At 37.1% G+C, this 18,508-nt stretch overlaps 2 protein-coding genes across 2 annotated transcripts; both read left to right on the forward strand.

Moving 5' to 3' along the window:
* The first annotated feature begins 3,616 nt into the window (after positions 1-3,616).
* On the forward strand, positions 3,617-14,117 carry skor2 (SKI family transcriptional corepressor 2). Its single transcript, XM_011481952.3, has 9 exons — positions 3,617-3,893; positions 5,345-7,356; positions 7,819-7,882; positions 8,515-8,592; positions 10,895-10,960; positions 11,114-11,212; positions 11,440-11,507; positions 12,296-12,359; positions 12,592-14,117. The coding sequence occupies exons 2-8, from the start codon at positions 5,371-5,373 to the stop codon at positions 12,350-12,352; spliced, it is 2,418 nt and encodes an 805-aa protein (XP_011480254.1). The 5' UTR covers positions 3,617-3,893; positions 5,345-5,370; the 3' UTR covers positions 12,353-12,359; positions 12,592-14,117.
* A 555-nt stretch (positions 14,118-14,672) lies between these two features.
* On the forward strand, positions 14,673-18,136 carry LOC101167970 (immediate early response 3-interacting protein 1). Its single transcript, XM_004074868.4, has 3 exons — positions 14,673-14,812; positions 14,920-15,021; positions 16,729-18,136. The coding sequence occupies exons 1-3, from the start codon at positions 14,722-14,724 to the stop codon at positions 16,782-16,784; spliced, it is 249 nt and encodes an 82-aa protein (XP_004074916.1). The 5' UTR covers positions 14,673-14,721; the 3' UTR covers positions 16,785-18,136.
* The last annotated feature ends 372 nt before the right edge of the window (positions 18,137-18,508 follow it).

Here is an 18,508-nt window from a genome sequence, read left to right on the forward strand (position 1 = left end):
ATTTTCAAGTGAAGAGGCTGAGTAGATCACCAGCTGCTGTCTCAGAGGGAGATCTATTTGAATAAGAATGGTTCAGTATTTTTTCCCTTTAATTAGAATAAAGTCTTTTTTGACTTTGCAAAATTTGATCATTAAGTAGCTACTGCAATGGGATCAGAGTTTTAAGTTGACTTTTTAATAACGTTTTTTTTAAAGGCAGACTTTTTAAATAACCAATTAAAACAACTTTATAGTCTGTTCTAGGATTTAATCAACTGAATTTTGTATCACAAAAGTAAAAGAAAAATGTCATCTTAAAGTGGTCAAAACATAATAATCAATTTATCTTATTTAAAAACAAAACATGCACATAAAACCATGACTCTGCAGGTCAAGTGAATTTAGTTGATTCAATAAGAATTAAGGGTATTAATGTCTAAATTACATTACACATAGGCTATTGCATCACCTGCATTTCAATTTCCGAAAAACTGACTGGCTAATGTTCCTGATCCTCAATGAAATCTGGGAACCGTTCGTGTTTAGTCTGTTCCGCTAATTGGTACAGGCGCCCGAGGCGAGTTCACATCCAGCAAACAGAGGGCACCATCGCTTGCGGGCCTGCATATCCGTTTTGATAGTAGGAGACTGGAAAATGACATGCAAAATAATAATAACAATAATAATAATAATAATAATAATAATAATAAAATTAAGGTTAATAAAATAGTTCACTTACCTCTTGTTGCAGATTCAATGTGCTTAATCATACAAAATAACTTAAATTGATAATCGTATCTAACGAATTTTCTAAAATCTAAGTCAAGTATTTGAAATTATTGTTGATATATTTATTTTCTTTTTTTCTTTCTTTTTTTTTAATTTCATAACTGCACTGTAAAATGACAAAAAGGGATCATTCTTTTATGACAACATTGGACTTAATATCTCAGTGCACCAACAGTATTTTATTCCAATCATTCACGAGCGCGAATGGAGCAAGAAGAGTAATGAACAGCGCGCACACGCGCGCTCCCCCCTTCTAAGTCTAAATCCACAGCGAGGCTTTTCATCATCAAGGGGAAATGGGCGGACCATATATTAAAACATCCTCAATAATCTTAATTACTATATATATATGTATTTTTTTCAATTTATGTAAGATGTGTGTGGATGGTAATGCACAGTAAATCTTCGTTGCAGATGAACAGAAGACTTCCATGCAGTCAGTCGCCAGACAGACGCACAGCATTAAGCAAGGATTAGAAGTGGGGAATGCAGGGCGATTGTGCACCATATTGTAGCCTGCATCTGCCTTTAAATCCACGACAAATTAATGTGAGCACGTGGGAGTGGTAGCAAAATCAGCAACATTTTGATTTAATTAATGAAGAGGAAAGGAACATCTTTAATCTGTCAGTTAAAGTTTTGGAGGAGATAAAAAAAGACCCATTAAAAATAAAATAACAGCTTTGGGACAGTTTGGAGAAAAGAATATCACTCAGCGTGGTGTATGCATCATTTATTGACAGTTTTGATGTTAAATGTCTGCAGCTCACTTAGAGTTGTAGCTCTTAATTTATTATGGCTTGGCCTCTCTCTGCATCTCCATTTTCCCTTCCCTGCTTTGACCCTCGGAGGTCACACAAGCAATTCTTTTTTTAAACGCATGATTAATTTCTCAGTAGGGCGACCGACTTCTGCATTATGGAAAAGTGAGATGTGTTCCAATGGGGCTAATAGAGCTGTTGTATTCCAATGAGCCTTTTCCTGCTTCACATGGTTTAGTCATGCTCTGCCTTTGATAACATGTCAGAAACATCTCTCTCAGGGACGCACAGGAATTTATTTCATTATGCGCTTTTGAAAGCCTGCTTTATTATCGCCGTTTGTTGTTGGTCAATTGCCTTTTGGGGGGAATTTATGCGAACATGGCATCGCAATAAATATCCGGAAGCTAAGCAGGAGACATTGCAGAACCAATATATAAATATAGTAGTACACAAACACAAACATATGTGTGCTTTTTATTTTGCCATACTTAATATTTTTCATGTTTTGCTCCCTTAGTTCTATTGTGACGTCAACCCCCCCCCCCCCCTCTCCTTGTCTCTTGTCCCACGGCAGAAGCGTTCCCGCGGTTCCCGTCCACGACACAAAGGCACGCGCGGTGACAACCTAAATAGGTTTGAGGAAGAGCAGATGGGGCTCACGCTCCCCTCTGTGACACGCGCGCAGATTTCCAGAGCCTAAAAGCAACCCTGTCATGTTCTTCGGGATGCTGGGAATAAATTACAAGCCACTTTGAACCTATAGACTAATTAATAATATTTATATTCTCATATTTTTTATTATCAAAAATACCTGCAGTCCTAAATGAATTTAAAACATGTTGAAAGTGTTTCAAACAAACATGCACATGCAGCCTTTTTTGGTTCTTATCTCCTTCAAAATTTGATGCTGATAATAAAAGTTAAAACTTATGTCTGTGTTTATATTATTTAATTATAAAACGGTTAAAAAATTAATTCATGTGCGTGTGTGCGTGTGTGCGTGTTTGTCCTTTTTAAATAGTACTTTTTTATTGAGCTGGTTGTCCATTTTTAAATCTCAGTATGCTCTTTATTGATGTAATTTCTATTTGAAATAGGATGCTCATTTGTTTAATTCTTTGTTTCCTTAGACAATCTGAATGTTTCCATATTGTTTTGAAATTGCAAACAAATTTTACAACAAAATTTTACCTTTTAAAAAAACGTATTAAACGCCATTTAAAATGTGCAGACTTTTGAATGGGCTCGACCATTTGTATCATTTCTTCCCCAGCTTTTAGAGATGGGAAGGAATTCCTCATCCCTTAAGACCTGTGAGAGTTTGGAGGGCCCTCTTACTGCCTTTTATAGAAGCGCACGGTAGCTGCGAGCTCCTCTTACCTTCAATTACAACAGATGATAGCCCATGGGCTACAGTGCGCTTCCTGCTGCCTTTTCTCCCTCGGGAACAACCTGCACATGTATATAGAGAGTCATATTTCCAAAAGCCTTCTTAGCGTTGAATGTGGGTATCAGCTGCTCTAGTCTGACAGACATATTCCTGATCCCAGACTGGCTGCCTGACTCTGTGCTGTCTCAGCTTTTATTTCTCCTTTCTGCCCATTTGAATCCGCACTGGGTCTGTGTAAAAAGCAACCTTTTTATAGTCTCTTGTGGTTGTGTCTTTCACACTTTAACAACAGTTTTTAGGTAATAGAAATGTTACTGCGGGAGGAGGGTTGCTAGTTTGGACTAGAATAACTTTGTGAGATTGTCAAATTAATTTGAAACAAAATTTACGAGGCTTTATTACAGAATTTGGCTACATATTACAGAATGAATTTCACTTCGGTTTCGTTCGGGCGCATGCGCTCCTCATACCCGTCCAGGCTTTCAGTTTGACTTCTGACAACATTTGAGCGACAGTTTGCGATGCGTCATTATTGCTGTTCAAAGCTGCGCGTGAAGGAGAGAAGAAAGAGCGTGTATGGAGCGCGTGACTGAAAGATAGGGCGCGTGCGTGCTGAAAAGGAGCTCGCGCCACATGCCAATCAAACTCAAGGCAGGTGCGCGGATGAGAAAGAGAGAGAGACACGGCGAGGGAGAGTGGGAGGGGGAAAGGGGCGGATTAGGACGGCGCGCGGTGTCTGTGAAGATAAAGCCGGCGGGAAGCACGCGCTGTATTCACATTTCACGCGCTCGCTCACTCCGGAGCTAAAGAATTAAAAACTCGCTTGCAGTTCACGAGTTTCTTGGATATTATTAGGTGTTCATCCATATAAGAAAACAATGATTTTTTTTAAAGAGTCTTCGAATCGGTTTGTTTTGTGACAGGACAAACGCTTTTTGGAGGCGTTGTGGAGTTACTCTGGAAATTGAAAGGTAAAGAAAATCTTAATTTAACTTAACCATTAAAGTTAGCTGAGATGTTGCCATTTATACCTGGAGGCCTGAGTGAAATGTTTTAACAGGCTTACCGATTACAAACTAATTAAAAAAAAACACGAAGCAAAGAATAGTAAACTGAGTAAGCTGTGTTTTTTGACAATGTGTTTTCCAATTATATTATTATTATTATTTTCGTCGTTATTTTCTATTGTTATTCTTTTTGTATTTTACTGATAATATGTAAATTGACCTAATAGAATGTTTCAGTTATTAGAAATGACCTAAAACAATAACGGGCACATTTTGTCTAAAATAAAAAAAAGTAGCGGTGCATTAATAAGAAAGTTTATTAAAATGTGGAAATTCAACATTAAGTCTAATGTAACACAGCCTGTTCTTTTTTAGAAACTGTGGCCTTATAAACTGACCCTCACTTAGTCAAACATCTTCTCATTTTTTAAGTGTATATAGAGAGTCTTTTGGTTTTTTATTTCTTCTTTTTATTATTATTTTGTAATCAGCTGCATTTTCAAACTACGATATTTTAGGAGTTTTTATTTTTATGGTACACAATAATTCTCCAACTAACTAACCCATTAATAGTTTAAATGTCTAATTTTTAAATGCATAAATAATAAATGCAATAATTTAAAAATAAGTTTTTATTTTGTAAAATTTAAAAAAAATGCGTCTTAATGTTAGTTTACTGCTTAGTTATAACATAAAACAGATAGGAACATGATCAAATATATTATAACATAAAAGCATTGCTTTATAATAAATCGTATTAAATTTATTCTTGAAAAAAATTTCACTTTAGCTGCAACTGTAATTTTCTATTTTAATTTGTGTTGTTGATAAATATTCTGTCATAACAAAATGAAAAAAAAAGATTTTTTATCTTAAACCTTTGATGTTGGACAAAAGCTCCCGCAATTTAAAGGCCTGTTATTTACATTTTTATCTATTTCTATTTCTTTAATCTAAAATCTATTTTGTAAATTTTGAATTTTGAAAACTATCAAATTTTCTTAAAACTTTTATTTGTGCTTAGATTATTGTAGACCTTTTTTAAATACATTTTCCTTGTCCATTTCATTATTTATTTGGGGCATTCGTATGGGGTTGAAAAATAGAAGTTGAAAACTGTAATTTGACTTAATATTAATATTATTAATATAACACATTAATATTTGACATTGTTTATAATATTAAAAATCAAAACAAATATTACATTAAAATGCCCTTTTCCTTGTTAATCTATTTTGCTGTATTTTCCTGTTAGTTTTTTTTGCTTTTTTATTTCAGTAGGAAGTATTTCCACAAACTTTATTTTAATGTGATAATTTCCCCTTTTAGCTTTTACATATTTTGCAAAAAAAAAATTTTGTTGTCAACAAAATGAAAAATCCCATTTTGTCTCCCCCCTCTCCTTCTTTTATCAGGTTGTTTTGAAACAATTCTTTGAAGAATGGACAAGACCCATCTTTCAAGCTCCACTGACATTATGATGACAAGCTCAACAGGCTCTTTTCAACAGGAGTCTCTCACTCCTCCCAGACCTACACACCTTCATTCTTCATCCTCTTCTTTATCTTCTCCCTCTCCATCCTCTTCCTCCTCACCCCTCAAACCCAACCAGGTCGGTCAGGTTATCCTCTACGGAGTTCCTATTGTGTCTCTTGTCATCGACAACATTGAGAGACTTTGTTTGGCTCAGATTTCAAACACACTGCTGAAAAACTACAGCTATAATGAGATTCACAACCGCCGTGTCGCACTAGGAATCACCTGTGTTCAGTGCACTCCAGTTCAGCTGGAAATCCTCAGAAGGGCTGGTGCCATGCCCATCTCATCACGCCGCTGTGGCATGATCACCAAGCGTGAAGCCGAGCGCCTGTGCAAGTCCTTCCTGGGAGAAAATGCGCCGCCAAAACTGCCTGACAACTTCGCTTTCGATGTAACACATGAGTGCGCCTGGGGTTGTCGTGGTAACTTTATACCAGCGCGCTACAACAGCTCAAGGGCCAAATGCATCAAGTGTTCCTTCTGCAACATGTACTTCTCCCCAAATAAGTTTATTTTTCATTCCCATCGCACACCAGACGCCAAGTACACCCAGCCTGATGCAGCTAACTTCAACTCCTGGCGACGACACCTCAAGCTGTCTGACAAACACCCACCTGATGAGTTGGTCTACGCGTGGGAAGATGTCAAAGCTATGTTCAACGGAGGCAGCAGAAAGAGAGCACTTCCCTCTTCGGCACATTGTTCGTCTATGGGCCCCTTAAAGTCTCTTCCAGGTTCGGTGGTCCCCCACATGATCGGAGCTGACCTTGGTGGTCAAAAGAGGGCTCGTTTTGAGGATGAAGATGATCTTGATGGAGACAGTCTGCCTCCCCGCAAGACACCACGCAGCTACCCTGTCATCCCTGTTCCAAGCAAAGGTTTTGGCATGTTGCAAAAGTTTCCTTCCACGTCCCTCTTCCCCTCCCCTTATCCCTTTCCTACGTTTGGTCTTTGTCAGCAAAAAAAAGAGGACAGTGATGTTGCTGCTGGGCAAAAAGGACCGGGGCTATCAGGACTTTTATGGCCTGGCCGCAAAGACACTTTTTATCCTCCTTTTTGCATGTTCTGGCCACCGAGAGCGGCAGGAGGAATCCCTGTTCCCACTTACCTCCAGCCTCAGCCCAGCACTCTCTCCTCCCTGACTGACAACCCATCTCTCAGACAGGCGTTTCTGGATCTGTCAGACCCGAGTGAACCTGGAGCTCTGAGCGGCAACGGAAATGGCGTGGGTGCAAACATGACGCCCAGCATCATGACTGCCAGATCTGGAATGTTTGACCCAGAGTGTTCAGCGGTTCCCCCTGAACTTCGGCCCGTCACATCAGAGGGATGGCTTAAGCTGTTGGACAACACAAGCTTCCAAACACGAAAGCCGAGCTATGGCTCCGCCTTCCGCCCTGTCATTAAAGATGCAGAGAGTATCGTTAAACTCCACAGCAACAGCGGAGGAGTCAGCGGGGCTGCAGATGAAGACTTTGGCGAGGTGGTTGCCGGTTCAGACCAACATCAACGACTGTCTCCAACCAGCAGCTGCAGCTATGGATCTGAAAGTGGAGGGGATGGAGAAGCGGAGGGAGCGGATAGTGAGGAAGAGGGGGAAGTGGATGTGGAATCATCGAAGCAGGAAGAGGAGGAAGAGGAAGAAGCGGCCTTCTCCAGAAGGACGCCACAGACTCAAACTAACATGTACCTCTCTGCGCTGAGTGAAAGTGCTGGAGAGGAAAGGGGAAAGGACAGAGGGAGTGGTGCGGTGTTTCCCGGGACCTCCCCTCAGTCCTCCTCAAACCCCGTCCTGCAGGACTCCCCGGGCCTACCTGCCTCTCCTCGGGCCAGCTTGCCTCTCTCCAGCTCGACCCCGCCTCACCGAGATGACACAGCTTACAAAAACGTAAATATCCCCAAAGGCCACTTTACCTAATTATTATTTAAATTGTGCAGCAGTCAGGCAGTGCTCTGATCTGCATAAGCAGATTGATGAGCTGGTTACTCCCTGTAGAAATGGAAACAGTCACCCTGCTCTGATCCCAGCTAATAGGCCCAGTCATGAATTGTTTAATGGCCACAATGTGTTTGTTCTCTCCCTGACACTCCCACCTGCGGGGGCAAGTCTATTCTTTAGCCTTTTGACTCCCACATTAGCCAGATCTGTGAGGGGAAGCCTCATGAGGGCCGCGTAATCGTTATTCTCACCTATGCTGTACACTACGCTCATTTAAAACAGCATCAAATTTACGTTCAAAACAATATTTTGAGAAACCTTTCGAGTCAAATGAGTTTAGAAAAATGTCGTTTGTTTACGTTTTTACCCAAAACAGAGTTAAAATTTCACCAAACCCTGTTTGTGTTTCAGGTTCAGAAAAACAGAGATGAAGGACTTCCTGCATATGCAACCAAAGACACTTCAACTACTTCAGGTGAGCATTAACTGCTCGTTTAGTTGATGTAGGAAAGCAGTTTTACTTCAAAACTTCTTAAAGTGTGTTCCATTAAACATGTTACAACTTTGATCTAGCTGCTAGATAATACAATAAAAGTTTCTCAGTCATATATCATCTCCAAAGAGTGTCCTTGTTTTTCTGTTTGAATAGATTGGTTGACGGTCCGTCTTAAACCCTAAACTCGTTTTATGTCTTGAAGCCTTTTTTTTTCGTACATTGTTTCATCAAATAGCATCACACACAATTCCAGCAAACTGTTACACGCTATGTGTTTCATCAGATGTTTGAGTCAGTTGCATTATAGCATTTTTGTTTCATTTATTGTCTGAGTGAGTAGTTTTATAGTGTCCCCGTGTCCCTGCAAGGCTCGCATCCCTGGGACGTTTCATTTGCTCCTCTCATCTCCCCGTCTGACCCTTTTGCTAAGAAAAACAAAACAAAAAAAAGCTTGCCAAACACACACGTACAACAGTCTCACAAATGCACGTGCACAAGGCAGACACACACAATGCATGCACTCAATTATCTCCATGTGTCCGGATAACCAGCTCAGCCAATGGGCCTTACTGAATCTCACCATCCAGTCTTTCTGTCACGTTTGCTTCCAGATGAAAACAAAGACCAGAGCAGTTTCTTTGTGCCCGAAAGTGAGACGGTGGCACCGGACTATTGGAGGGAGAGCTCAGGTACCATCTCGCATTCATATTTTGTGTCAGATTCAAACAACAAAATAACAAATAATGCTTCACTGGTCAAGGCAGATATATTTTGTTTTTACATTTTAAAAGCAAAGGAATCAATTGAAAAGTAAAAATACCTTTAAAAACAAAGCTGATCAAGTTGAATAATAAAATGTTTTTTCTTTCCATGCAAATTGCTTTCATTATACCCCCCTGAGTGAAGAAAAGCTCTTCAGTTTTTACCATTATAACCCCCAAATCTACCTGCGCTGCCTTCTCTATCCCATCATGTCCACTTCTCTCAAATGGCAAATTAAGGGATTCACATAAATACACACAGATATGAAACAGCAGCGGAAAGCTCCTTCTCTTTAGCAGAATTGTCACAGAGAATGTGAGTCTTAGGGGGGCCGTTATAGTTCAACAAGAAAACATCAGCTCAGAGATAAGCAGCACACCAGCAATCTCCATCCCAAAGCCGTATCTCTGCCAACGTAATTGTCTTTTCTCCCTTCTCAGCGCAAAAACACCCTTTCCTGTTTGAAAAGGATCACAGCTTATTGCCTTTTTATATGTGTCAGGAAGACATTAAAAGTGCTTTATGACATCTGTGCCAACATTTATATCTGCCCCCCCACATTCCCCCACACATAGACACTGTAATGATCCCCGCACATAATGTATAATGTATTTCAAAAAATTACACGAAACAAATTAAATGAAACCACCTTTCCCCTGATTGCCGAATGTCTCCCTGGGCGGTGGGAAGCTCTACGTGATTAGAAGGCCTGATTCTTGCGAGTCCCACCAGCCCCCCCTCTACTTCCTTTAAATTCTCTCTCTGTTTCTAGGGAGAAAAAATAATCTAATTTTCCATTTATGTAATGCAAACCGCCTTGGCTTTGACTATTCACGGTTAATTGACTGTCAAACGAGGTTGTTATCCTCAGGCACTGTCTGCAAATTTGCTTGTCAAATGAGACAGAGCGAGGAGAGGAAAGGATAGACGATAGGAGGAGAGAAAGGAGACCTCTGCCGTCTCGAAGTAACGGAGGGAAAAAAAGCAAGGGAAGGCTGGTTGGAGCCAGGACAAAAAATGACTGCAGGAGAGCATACATATTGAGGGGGCTGGATTGCTTCATTTAGGCCAGTAAATGCCTCATTGTCACATATCAGACAGCACTGCATTCCATCCACTACAGTGAGAAGGTTTTCCAGCTGCTTGATTTAAAATGAAATGTGATGGAGATGCTTGTTCCTGACATTCCAAACTTTTAATCATACCTTACTTGGACAAAAAGGTCTGACACAAGTTTCTAAATCTTTACACACCTCAAACTAGTCACTGATGAAATACAAGATTTATTTGCATGTTAAAAGAAGGTCTGTTGATGCAACAGGTGTCAGCATTTGTACCATCTTTTGTCAGCCCTTAATATGTCCAACTTTTGAATACTTTGCCCTTGTTGTGCTAGTCCTAAATGTTTTGCTTCCCTTTGTATTATCTGATCTGACAGCAAGAGGAGACTAAATATGATGAGCAGAAAGTAAATCTCCTGTTACAGATTTCGTTTCAACTTAGCTTGGCGCAAACTTAGACTGACACCAGGAGGCTAAAGAGGGAATTACAGCGAATCATTTTGCTAAGCATCAGAGGGAGACACAAAAAATATGAAATCATCAATATATGCAAGTGCTTTTGTAACTCAGGGCAATAAAACACATAAAAATTTACTAAACAAAGTACTACTTCAGTAAAGAGTTTTGGACATTTGTCTGAAATTTAAGAATCCTCTCTGCAAATGAAACACTCATTAGACAATGAAATCTAAGATTTTTGTTTACTTTGACATTTAAAAATATATTTAAGTTATTTAAATTTGGCAGGATATATTAATTTTAGTTAATTATAATTTGTATTTGTGGGCAAAAATTGGATTCCAAAAGATAGTAAAACTGTTTAACATGGACAAGTTTAATTCCTCTTTATAAATATTTTTTCTGGCGCTTCTTAAAGGAAAGATGTGTCCGTAAACTCACTTTGTCAGGGATCTTTGGTGCTGCATACCATTCTATTTGACTTGCATTTTAAGCATCAATTTGTACAAATCCTCTCTGAGCTCTTTGGGTTTTAACACTAAGAAATATTTTAAAAATATTGCAATGTAAAAAAACATGATTTTAATTTTAACTATTAGAATTAGAAGCTAATTATGACTTTTTTTTAGAGTTTTTTAGTTTCAATTATACATTTGATACTTTTGGACGCTCTTTCTGTTCTGAGGATCGCCTCTGTCTGTGCTTTCAGGTGATCAGTGCAGAGGTGCAGCTTCTCCTGTCTCTTTAAAGAAAGATGTGGAGAACATGGAGAAAGGTAAAGATTGATAAGCTGCTCCAGAAAATTCTGCCGTTATTTTTATCTGATAGCTGTTTGGAGATTTATCCTGAGAAGTTGTAACTTTAATGAGCAGATTCTTCATCGCATGTTGTCATTTTTCCTATTTTCTTTCTTTTTGAAAATAAACAGAAGAGCTTCAGAAGGTTTTGCTGGAGCAGATCGACTTCAGGAGAAGACTTGAGCAGGAATTTCACGCTCTAAAGGGGACCTCACCGTTTCCTGTTTTCCGTAAGTATTTGATCATTTTCTCACATTTTTTGGTTTTACGAATAAAGAGCTAGATTTATTAATACTTCTTTTCTGATTACCTTTAACACTTTTTTACCCTGTCTATCCTTTCCTTGTTTTTTTAACCTTTATCAATTATTACTTCAGTATTGTTTTCTATTTGTTGTAAATCTCTTAATTTGCTTGTAAAAATGCAAAATCATGTGTGGCTTTTGAACCCTTTTCAGATAGTTTTCAGGATCAGATGAAACGAGAGCTCGCCTACAAAGAGGAAATGGTGCAGCAATTACAGATGGTAAGATTACTATTAGTGCTATTCAATAAATAATGAACACTGATGGAAATTACAGTCAGACATAACATGTAAAACATCCTGTCATCGATAAGTGACCACAAAAGAAAGTTTATTTACCAGCTTTCAGAAACATTTATGAACGCTAAAACCATTTTTCTGTCTTATTTTGGAGAATATTAGAAAGAATTCTGCCTAAAACCAAAGTAATGTTATAGAGTTATTAAGAAGGAGTGAGATGGACTTTTATCTTGTTTCTAATTTGTCTATCAAAAGACAGAGGCAGCCATGTAGTTTGTCTTTCATGGGTGAGAAGTTCATCTGCAGCCATCTGAGTGTTTCTGTTGACATCAATCACTGGAGCAGCTGGCAGACAGCCTGACAGACGCTGTTTGTCTTTGCTTTTTGACACATGCAACTCGCTTGTACACACAAAGTGCATGTGCTCGCCGGAACATGCACACTCACACACGGCACACACCGCTTCTCTGAAACAAATGCCGACATTTGTAAGCACTTATGTCCTCACCAAAGTGCACACAAAGAAATTGATAAATGTGTCTAGATCTAGCATATGGATGTGACTGAGAGTAATGACATATTAATTTTGCTCAGATATTCAAATGAACTTCTGAAAAATGTTTAATTCATGTTGATGTGCTTTGTCAAAACTTTGTGCCTCTTGCTTAGATTCTCTAAATTTATCTTTTAGTTCTTATTGATGCTCTATGTGGTTTGTTTTTTAGGAGTTTAGAATGTATTTATTTATTATTATTATTATTTTTTTTCAGATTCCCTACGCAAACATCCTCAGAAAAGAAAAGATCAACTCCCATCTTAGCAAGTAACTAAAAGGTGACTCCATGTTAATTTTATTTTACAGCCCATTGCATGTTGGATCTGTTAGCATATGCATGTGTCTCATCAATAACTATAAAGCTGAATAACTCTATTACATTTTACAAATCCATGCGGTACGTTGGGTTAAATTTAGCTCAGCTGTAGGTTGAATCACAACAGGCTCTTTTTTGATGAAAAGAAAAAAAACTAACGTTTTTTTTTCCTTTGCATTTTCTTGTCTCTACAGGTCGAGTCCATGTCTTTGAAGAGAGAAGCTACCGTACTTGAATTTTTCAGGAAGAACTGCAGCAGTAAAAAAAAAAAAAAGACGCCAAGAGAAAGAAACATGATGGCATTATTTACATCCTAGAACAAAGAATACGTTGTGTTGAACATGTGTTCACCTGTTCAGGTGTACAAACTGCTCACAGCTCATTTAAATACCTTCATACCTCTACTAGCAAAGAGATAAATCAATGCTAAACTGATGCATTTTCCCATGCAGTATCTTTTTTTTTCTGTCTAAACTGACTCAACTGAAATAGAAAGATTGCATCAGGTGTAATAGAACTAATCCTGCTCTTACATCTGCACCCTGTTGTCAAAATCCCCGCTTCATCCATCCAGGACCAAAGGAAGCCAGTCCTCTGTCAGCCTCTGTGAACTTTAAAGATTGTTAAGGGCCAACCAGAAGGCAGCTACTGATGTCAGAAAGTAATAAGAAGTCATTCTTTTCTATTGTTCGCACTGACGTTGGCCTTCACACATGAACGTGGGCTTGCAGATGCACTGATGTCAACACACCGGCGCCCTGAAGACAAGCAACACTCGGTTTTTTAATCAACATTTGATCCCAAAGAGATTTTTTCCGGTATTGTGGAGTTGGGACGCTTCCCTGTTTACATAACTCATCACCACCAACTATTAATGTAACTTCTTACACAAAAACGATGACTGTTTAGCGTGGAAATAGAAGGTCAAGAACATAGCAAAGAGAGGAAAATGAAGTCTAAGCAGATAGTGGTGATGATCAAGACTGTAATGAGTAAGCCCTAAGGCTAATGGTGCATGGAGAACAATGCAAACGCAGTGTGGTTTCACAGAACAAAGAAACACTCACAGAGTGGCCACTCTCTCTTTTAAATGCAGACCTTACTGCAAGGGTTGGGGGGGGGGGTTGTACATGGAAAGAAATTAGCAGTTGACCTCAAACTGTATCAACCAGAGCAGCTGGACTTTTGTAAAGAAATTCACTGACACAACTTTTAATCCACCAAGAAGAAAAAAAAACTTTTGCAGCAAAAAAACAGCCCTCAGTGTTCACTGCGTGTAAAATGAAGGCTGCTGCTTACAGCTGCAAGGTGGTAAACGGGTGATCAAAGTGTTGCTTGCTTTCCAAAAGAGTGCATGGACATGGAGTACAAAAGACAGCAGTGTGTCAGTGTTGTGTATCTACATGTAAATAGACCCACTTGATTGTTAAACTCATACAAACCCTACAGCCACTCTCTCAACATGTGTTTGTTTATTGATTTGAGTATCAAACCCCTCAGACCCTGATTGTGAAAATAATATTTATTATAACAATTAAATAAAAAAAGGACTTATTGATGCCATGTATGTCACACAAATGACAACTTACCTTGTTTATAGAATGAATGAAGTTGTCCTTCAAGGTTACCCGTATGAACTGTTCATGCAGACGTATTTCAAAATGTTCTTGTAGTTTCTCTACTATTTATGTGAAAAATTAAATATATATACAAACAAAAATCGGTTTAATACAAATCATATGTGTTTTGTATGAAGAAATATATTTCCTCTGAAAACCCTGCAGTTTTTAGAGATAATTTTTATTTTGTAAACATAAAAATAAGCCTTTTAAAATGTCGGGATGGACAAAACTCTGATTTATGCTTGTGACAAGACTAATTCTTTTAAGTGATATAAAATAATTTGTTTATTAGCTAACACAATTTGTAGTAAGTTTAGGTCATTCATTGTAAAAATTTATCAAGACAATATATGGCTAGAAAATTGAAATACAAAAAACAATTCAAACAAATTTGGATGAATAGTTAAAAGGAATACACATCTTTAGAGAACTGGGCTATAAACTCTAAAACTTTATTCTTCTAAATTTAAATCGCAGATATTTAAATAAACTGCAATGATGTTGATTACAATTTTTATTTTATATCAAGGATCTATTTTTATCTGCAGAAAAACACTTTATTTTATTTATTTATTTATTTTTTTTTTTGGAGCTTTAAATCTATCGCACGACTATACCCGTTGGTTTACGGCAGTGGGTCTCCCGGAGCGTAGACGATCAAAATAGTTTCGGGGAGAAGGAGGAGGAGTCAAAGTTGCCAGCATGGCGCTGACTCTGTATTCTCTCATCCAGAGTGTGATTCTGTGCACTAATGCAATCGCCGTATTGCATGAAGAACGGTTTCTCTGTAAACGTGAGTGTTATCAGTATTATGCATGTTAGTAGCTGATAAGTACACTATTTTTTATGCCTCCTTGCTCCTTTTTCATCCACTCTCTCCCTCTCTGCTGGCATCTTCAGTGGGCTGGGCCGCTGATCAGGGAGTCGGAGGTTTTGGAGATGATCTAGGAATCAAAGCTCAGATACACAACCTCGTCCGTTCAGTTCGCACCGTTATGAGAGGTCAGAGCACTTATCATTTGACAGAAATGTGAAGTCAGTGAACGCATCACTTTAAACCTGTAGACGGGCTTTAAATAATCTTACTCAAGTAGAAAGTAACTATCCAAAATAATTACTCTAAATGTTTAAAGACTAATAAACATATTCCGATTTCCAAATTGGTACTAAATAAAATGTTACAATTATGCAAATTAAATTGTTTTATTTTTTGTAGTTTTATTTTCTAACATGAATGCACATACCAACCCTTAGTATTTTGTTTTTAATCAAGGATATTATTAAGTATAGCAATTTGAGCAATATAGCAAGTATAACAAATATACTATAGACCACATGTGTCAAACTCAAGGCCCGTGGGTCAAATGTGGCCCGTCATGTCATTTTATGAGGCCCGCGAGAGCATAAAAGTTTTCAATTTCTTAAAATAAAAATTGGTGTGTATTTATTCATATCTAGGGGGAATCAGACTTGAAATATGGGATTGGGCAACTATATATTAGGACTTAAACACTGTCCATATAACCTAACCTGACAGAATCATATTTAAAATAATTTATGCTGAAGTAACAAGCAAACATGTTTTCTATGCAACTCTAATTGTCACTTTAAAAGGTTATAGTAAATAAATATAGTAATTTAACATTAAGGAGTAGTTACTTTTATTTTTCATTACATTTACTTAGATGTATAAGTTAAATCTGGCCCTTTAAGGACAGCCACTATGCTGATGTGGCCCTCAGTGAAAATGAGTTAGACACCCGTGCTATAGACTATGTACGTGTAGTGTAGGAAGTATTCTAATTGAATACTTCTTCAGACTAATTGGAATCTATTTAGTTAGTAATAGTTTATAAAATTAAACTTCATGGATACTGCCCCACTGTAACCCTTGTGCTATCCTAGGCACTTTAACATTGGGAGTTGGGTCATCTCGACCCACTAGACAGTGCTCTGAACCTTTTTTCTTCAATGATTTGTGATCTTCACTGGTGTCCATGGATTACATGAAATCTTTCCACCTGTATCCACCTTTGTGATGGTATGGAGAACACGTCAATGGAAGGGTGGGGTCATCTAAGATAGCACAAAGGTTAAGCAAAGACTAAGTATACTTGTTGTACATTTAAATAGAATACTTATTGCCAAGTGAATAACCTACATTTTTCCTATTTGTGCATGAATGATGAATTATTTGCAAAAAAAAACTGTTTTAAAACATCAACTACTAGCAAGTCTATTGTCTGTCTTTGATATTTTAAAATACCTCCACATACCAACAGTCCATTGTAGTTTCATCATGGTTGTAATCTCAAAGGTAAACTTGATTATAGTACATTCTCATAGAATAAATTGTACATATGTAAGAAATAAAAAAAAAGAAAAAGTAACTGAAAAAATGCAGCACATATAATCGGAGTAAAAGTCCTGGAATTTCTTACAAGGAAAAGTTATGTTGCGCATTAAAACTAGTCTTTGAAGCACATTTATTTCCCAAAAAATACTAAAATAAAAGTTACTGGATCAATGGAACTCAAGCCACGTACAACATTGAAGAGACTTAAAAATGTAAGACGAGTCTTTAGTTGTAATTGAAACAATACCATTTCAACATGCTCTTTTACATGAGCGTGATTATCCGTTTTATAATTAAATATTGTGATGGGTGCAGCTTGTTCATGAGTTTTCACTGTATTTCTGTTTTTATAGTGCCTTTGATTCTGGTGAACTCTGCCTGCATTGTTCTGCTGTTGCTGTTTGGATGAAAGCATCCTGGGTAAACCAAAGGACGTCACACATGCCATGGAACAAACTTTCTGTCATGATTTCTCTTGCTCAAAAACACAAAACACTGATAGATTTTATTTTTTTTTACTTCCCAAGACAGGATGATGCTTCTCTCCTCATTTAGAACTTTAGTGCTTCTCACATCCGATTTATCTTGTTCTGCAGGAAGCGTTGAGACTAATCTGCTTTAACGATTTTAATGAAATTACACTATATTTTGTCACGAGTTTAACTGAAGTGAATGTTCAAGTGTCACTGTTTGAAGATCATAAATTGTAACTTTAATCTTGCCAGTGAAGTACAAATGACAGACTTTTGCAACATTTTACTCAGAAAGACTGGAGAACAATTTTTCAAAAAAATTTTTTTTTTTTATTTGCATCTCAGGCTTTTTTAAGAGATTTTTTCTGGTGATAAGTGTTCTGTCAACTACTTTGTGACAGTAAAGAACAGTCTAAACACGGATTTGTCATTCACTCCACTCCACTTATTGATGAACAAAATGTTTTAATTTTTTTTTTTTTACAAAACGTTTTAATTTTTTTTAAGAATGTTGCAATCCAGTGTACTATTTAAATGCCAAATAGATCTAGATTTTGTTGAAAATGGTGAATAATTGTGAATAATGGCATTTATGTGTAAATCTACATGGATACGCTTAGAGAAATAAAGATACAAATTTGATAAAACTGATAAATGAATGTTTTCCTCTGAATTAATTTTCACTAAAAGGTAACATGAAAATGAGAGAATGGGATTATCATGTAGATTAGCAGAAAGCTAGTAAAAATGATGCTCATTGGATAAATGAGGAATGTCTCAGCTGTTTGATCTATATATTTTCTTTTCTTAGGCAAAAAAATACTATAAAACATAAAGTGTGACTATCTTAAGGAAAAGTCACATTTATTTAAATAACTGAATTAACAAAAACAGTTTCAGAAAAGTAATGCAAAATTTATAATATATATATACAAATACTTTAACTGTTACTTTTAAGTTTGTGTCTTAAAAAAATCCAAGTTATATGCGTTGGGTTTTTCCATTTTTTTTAAATTGGTCTGAGTGCTTATGAAGATATTATCTAACTAGTAAAATATACAATAATCCCTGTTATTCTTTTTCTCCTACTTTATTACAGTTTTGCCTTTTTATTCAGAGTTTTTATATGATGTATTATTATATATTGTTTTCTAGTGATTTGTGGTCACATTAATTCACTTTAGGTTGGATCCTGAACACACAGGAGTTAATGGTGTAGAGGTTTACTGGAATTACAAGCATATGTTGATCAGGGAGGTTTACACATTAAAGCCGTTTTGATCTGTGATTAGTCTGAGTTTATCCGGGACGTGCAGAGAAAAATTGAAGTGAAATGCGAGTTGGATACTAGTTTTTTTTTTTTTTTTTATCTGCTGTTTTAGAGTTTTTTTTCCCCATTTTGTTCATAGTATTTCGGTATAGAAATTCATTAAAAAAATGAAATTACATGTGACAAAAACTTTTAAAAAAAGGGGGGGGGGTTAAGAATAACAAAAAAATGATCCAAATTGTTATATTTAAATGAATTGTCCCACAAAAAGGTTTTAAAAATGGTTAATTTATGTTTTCTACGAAATAGTCTAAACAGGAAAGTGTTTATAATAAAAATTGGTTAAAGAAAACAAACAAAAAACATGTTATTCATTATTTAGAGGAAACA

Source organism: Oryzias latipes, chromosome 12 (assembly GCF_002234675.1).
Source record: "Oryzias latipes chromosome 12, ASM223467v1".
Taxonomy (NCBI): Eukaryota; Metazoa; Chordata; class Actinopteri; order Beloniformes; family Adrianichthyidae; genus Oryzias; species Oryzias latipes.

What these genes read in the sequence shown, in the direction of transcription:
- skor2 (XM_011481952.3), top strand. Translation starts at nt 5,371, where the DNA reads ATGGACAAGACCCATCTTTCAAGCTCCACTGACATTATGATGACAAGC. An exon ending in AGACACTTCAACTACTTCAG is followed by an intron (nt 7,883 to 8,514) that starts GTGAGCATTAAC and finishes GTTTGCTTCCAG; the next exon opens with ATGAAAACAAAGACCAGAGC. An exon ending in CTCACCGTTTCCTGTTTTCC is followed by an intron (nt 11,213 to 11,439) that starts GTAAGTATTTGA and finishes AACCCTTTTCAG; the next exon opens with ATAGTTTTCAGGATCAGATG.
- LOC101167970 (XM_004074868.4), top strand. Translation starts at nt 14,722, where the DNA reads ATGGCGCTGACTCTGTATTCTCTCATCCAGAGTGTGATTCTGTGCACT. An exon ending in AGAACGGTTTCTCTGTAAAC is followed by an intron (nt 14,813 to 14,919) that starts GTGAGTGTTATC and finishes TGGCATCTTCAG; the next exon opens with TGGGCTGGGCCGCTGATCAG. An exon ending in AGTTCGCACCGTTATGAGAG is followed by an intron (nt 15,022 to 16,728) that starts GTCAGAGCACTT and finishes CTGTTTTTATAG; the next exon opens with TGCCTTTGATTCTGGTGAAC.